The sequence below is a fragment of the Haliotis rufescens genome, unplaced genomic scaffold (assembly GCF_023055435.1).
Source record: "Haliotis rufescens isolate VD_foot unplaced genomic scaffold, xgHalRufe1.0.p SCAF_15, whole genome shotgun sequence".
NCBI classification, from domain to species: domain Eukaryota; kingdom Metazoa; phylum Mollusca; class Gastropoda; order Lepetellida; family Haliotidae; genus Haliotis; species Haliotis rufescens.
In genome coordinates, this window is record NW_025963835.1 from 5,631,847 (window position 1) to 5,636,415 (window position 4,569).

General features: G+C 58.2%; 1 protein-coding gene across 1 annotated transcript; it reads left to right on the plus strand.

Annotated features, from left to right (window-relative positions):
- The first annotated feature begins 909 nt into the window (after positions 1-909).
- LOC125380000 (keratin-associated protein 5-4-like) lies at positions 910-1,512 on the plus strand. Its single transcript, XM_048395963.1, has one exon. The coding sequence runs from the start codon at positions 910-912 to the stop codon at positions 1,510-1,512; it is 603 nt and encodes a 200-aa protein (XP_048251920.1).
- Positions 1,513-4,569: the final 3,057 nt, after the last annotated feature.

The following is a 4,569-nucleotide window of genomic DNA, read 5'->3' on the forward strand; positions in this document are numbered from 1 at the left end:
AACATCTCTAACACACTTCGAATTTTGGCACATAAAGTAAAGTATGTAAACAGCTTGAAAATTACCTTGGCGATTCCCTTGATGTAATTAATTATTTCGCAAACACCAACGGCCAGCCCTATGCCAAGCTGGTGTTGTATTACACCAGTCCGTATGGCTGGTAAACACTGTGGCGACAAAATTTGGCGAAGGTAAACCAAGGCTATTGAAACTGCTCTCCTATCCTTTGGGGAAAATGACATGTCGAAATATACTTAATGAAAAATCAATGCCCGTAAGTGCCTTTAGCTGGGCCTAAGTTTGTACCTAGACATATTGGCCCGAAATTTGACACTACGCGAACGGCTCGGCGCGATTGTGCATACAAACGACTGACAGTTAAGAGCCTTCGCTGGCTACCTTACACATTGAGAACGGAAAGTGGCGCATTTACCGTGATTTGATATACAAAAATGATAGCCGGAAAGGCGTACGGCCATAAATCATCCTGATCTGCCCCGGGTCTTTGTTCGGCCATCGAAATCAGCGCCATTTTCTCTCTAAGAACTGATCTATCTACGTTTTATCAAGAAAAAGGCGAAAGAATATGTACACAAGCCACGCGACACAATGGCCGGTAATAGCAGCTATTAGCGAGACGCATAAGACCACCCCGGAAGGAAGGCAGCTCGCGTATGATGCTAGCAATGTTATGTAAATACTTCTAGCACGTAACGCGGTGGACAGTTACTGAGAGTTGTCGCCCTTAGTCTGATTGATGACGTGGGACAGGTTCTCGGTTACAGACAATTGTGTTGACTTTGTTTCGGGGTTTGTCATAAGAATTATAACCAGTTCTTGAGATTCAACATATGTGATGATCATTTAACTTTTTTCTTCAGTGAATATATTTCACTGTTTAATTCAAACATGGTTTACATGGTTTTGCGTTTCGTGAGGGGTCCCGGGTGTACTGTGGGGGTCCCAGGTGTCCTGTTGGGGACCGGGGTGTGCTGTAGGGGTCCCAGGTGTGCTGTGGGGACCAAGGTGTGCTATGGGGTCCCTGGTGTGCAGTGGGGGTCCCAGGTGTGCTATTGGGGATCAGGTGTGTTGTGGGGGTCCCAACTGTGCTGTGGGGGTCCCAGGTGTGCTGTGGGTGACCGGGGTGTGCTGTGGGGGTCCCAGGTGGGCTATGGGGGACCGGGGTGTGCTGTGGGGGTCCCAGGTGTGCTGTGGGGGTCCAAGGTGTGCTGTGGGGGACCGAGGTGTGCTGTAGGGGTCCCAGGTGTGCTGTGGGGGTCCCAGGTGTGCTGTGGGGGATCAGGTGTGCTGTGGGGAACCGGAATGTGCTATGGGGTTCCAGGTGTGCTGTGGGGGTCCCAGGTGTTCTGTGGGGGTCCCAGGTGTGCTGTGGGGAACCGGAATGTGCTATGGGGTTCCAGGTGTGCTGTGGGGGACCGGGGTGTGCTGTGGGGGTCCCATGTGTGCTGTGGGGGACCGGGGTGTGCTGTGGGGGTCCAAGATGTGCTGTGAGGGTCCCAGGTGTGCTATGGGGAACCGGGGTGTGCTATGGGGTCCCAGGTGTGCTGTGGGGGACCGGGGTGTGCTGTAGGGGTCCCAGGTGTGCTGTGGGGGATCAGGTGTGCTGTGGGGTCCCAGGTGTGCTGTGGGGGACCGGGGTGTGCTGTAGGGGTCCCAGGTGTCCTGTTGGGGACCAGGTGTGCTGTGGGGGACCAGGGTGTCCTGTAGGGGTCCAAGGTGTGCTATGGGGGACCGGGGTGTGCTGTAGGGGACCGTGGTGTGCTGTGGGGGTCCCAGGTGTGCTGTGGGGGACAGGGGTGTGCTGTCGGGGTCCCAGGTGTGCTGTGGGGGTCCAAGGTGTGCTGTGGGGGACCGAGGTGTGCTGTAGGGGTCCCAGGTGTGCTGTGGGGGTCCCAGGTGTGCTGTGGGGGATCAGGTGTGCTGTGGGGTCCCAGGTGTGCTGTGGGGGAAAGGGGTGTGCTGTAGGGGTCCCAGGTGTGCTGTGGGGGATCAGGTGTGCTGTGGGGTCCCAGGTGTGCTGTGGGGGAAAGGGGTGTGCTGTAGGGGTCCCAGGTGTCCTGTGGGGGATCAGGTGTGCTGTGGGGGTCCCAGGTGTGCTGTGGGGTCCGAGATGTGGTGTGGGGGACCGGGGTGTGCTGTAGGGGTCCCAGGTGTCCTGTTGGGGACCAGGTGTGCTGTGGGGGACCAGGGTGTCCTGTAGGGGTCCAAGGTGTGCTATGGGGGACCGGGGTGTGCTGTAGGGGACCGTGGTGTGCTGTGGGGGTCCCAGGTGTGCTGTGGGGGACAGGGGTGTGATGTAGGGGTCCCAGCTGTTTCGGGGGACCGGAGTGTGCTATGGGGTCCGAGGTGTGCTGTGGGGGTCCCAGGTGTGCTGTAGGGGACCGGGGTGTGCTGAAGGGGTCCCATGTGTGTTGTGGGGGACCGGGGTGTGCTGTAGGGGTCCCATATGTGCTGTGGGGGTCCCAGCTGTTTCGGGGGACCGGAGTGTGCTATGGCGTCCCCGGTGTGCTGTGGGGGTCCCAGGTGTGCTGTGGGGGTCCCAGGTGTGCTGTGGGGAATCAAGTGTGCTGTGGGGAATCAAGTGTGCAATGGGGGATCAGGTCTGCTGTGCGGGCAAAGATGTGCTGTGGGGGACCGGAGTCTACTGCTGGGGACCGGAGTGTACTGTAGGAGATCGGAGTGTACTGTAGGAGACCGGAGTGTACAGCAGGGGACCGGAGTGTACTGTAGGAGACCGGAGTGTACTGCAGGGGATCGGAGTGTACTGCAGGAGACCGGAGTGTACTGTAGGAGACCGGAGTGTACTGCAGGGGACCGGAGTGTACTGCAGGGGATCGGAGTGTACAGTAGGAGACCGGAGTGTACTGCAGGGGACCGGCATGTACTGTAGAGGACCGGAGTGTACCGTAGGAGACCGGAGTGTACTGCAGGGGACCGGAGTGTACTGCAGGGGACCGGAGTGTACAGTAGGAGACCGGAGTGTACTGTAGGAGACCGGAGTGTACTGCAGGGGACCGGAGTGTACTGTAGAGGACCGGAGTGTACCGTAGGAGACCGGAGTGTACTGCAGGGGACCGGAGTGTACTGCAGGGGACCGGAGTGTACAGTAGGAGACCGAAGTGTACTGCAGGGGACCGGAGTGTACCGTAGGAGACCGGAGTGTACTGTAGGAGACCGGAGTGTACTGCAGGGGACCGGAGTGTACTGCAGGGGACCGGCATGTACTGTAGAGGACCGGAGTGTACCGTAGGAGACCGGAGTGTACTGCAGGGGACCGGAGTGTACTGCAGGGGACCGGAGTGTACAGTAGGAGACCGGAGTGTACTGCAGGGGACCGGAGTGTACCGTAGGAGACCGGAGTGTACTGTAGGAGACCGGAGTGTACTGTATGAGACCGGAGTGTACTGTAGGGGACCGGAGTGTACTGTAGGAGACCGGAGTGTACTGCAGGGGACCGGAGTGTACTGTAGGAGACCGGAGTGTAGTGTAGGAGACCGGAGTGTACTGTAGGAGACCGGAGTGTACTGTAGGAGACCGGAGTGTACCGTAGGAGACCGGAGTGTACTGTAGGAGACCGGAGTGTACTGTAGGAGACCGGAGTGTACTGCAGGGGACCGGAGTGTACTGTAGGAGACCGGAGTGTACTGTAGGAGACCGGAGTGTACTGCAGGAGACCGGAGTGTACAGTAGGAGACCGGAGTGTACAGTAGGAGACCGGAGTTTACTGCAGGGGACCGGAGTGTACCGTAGGAGACCGGAGTGTACTGCAGGGGACCGGAGTGTACTGCAGGAGACCGGAGTGTACCGTAGGAGACCGGAGTGTACTGCAGGGGACCGGAGTGTACTGCAGGGGACCGGAGTGTACAGTAGGAGACCGGAGTGTACTGCAGGGGACCGGAGTGTACTGTAGGAGACCGGAGTGTACAGAAGAGTTCCGGAGTGTACTACAGGGGACCGGAGTGTACCGTAGGAGACCGGAGTGTACTGCAGGGGACCGGAGTGTACTGCAGGGTACCGGGGTGTACAGTAGGGGACCGGAGTGTACTGTAGGAGAACGGAGTGTACAGAAGAGTACCGGAGTGTACTGCAGGGAAGCGGAGTGTACAGTAGGAGACCGGAGTGTACTGCAGGGGACCGGAGTGTACTGTAGGAGACCGGAGTGTACTGTAGGAGATCGGAGTGTACTGTAGGAGACCGGAGTGTACTGTAGGTGACCGGAGTGTACTGCAGGGGTCCGGAGTGTACTGTAGGAGACCGGAGTGTACTGCAGGGGACCGGAGTGTACTGTAGGAGACCGGAGTGTACTGTAGGAGACCGGAGTGTACAGTAGGAGACCGGAGTGTACTGCAGGGGACCGGAGTGTACTGTAGGAGACCGGAGTGTACTGTATGAGACCGGAGTGTACTGTAGGGGACCGGAGTGTACTGTAGAGGACCGGAGTGTACTGTAGGAGACCGGAGTGTACTGTAGGAGACCGGAGTGTACTGTAGGAGACTGGAGTGTACTGCAGGGGACCGGAGTGTACTGTAGGAGGCCGGTGTGTACTGC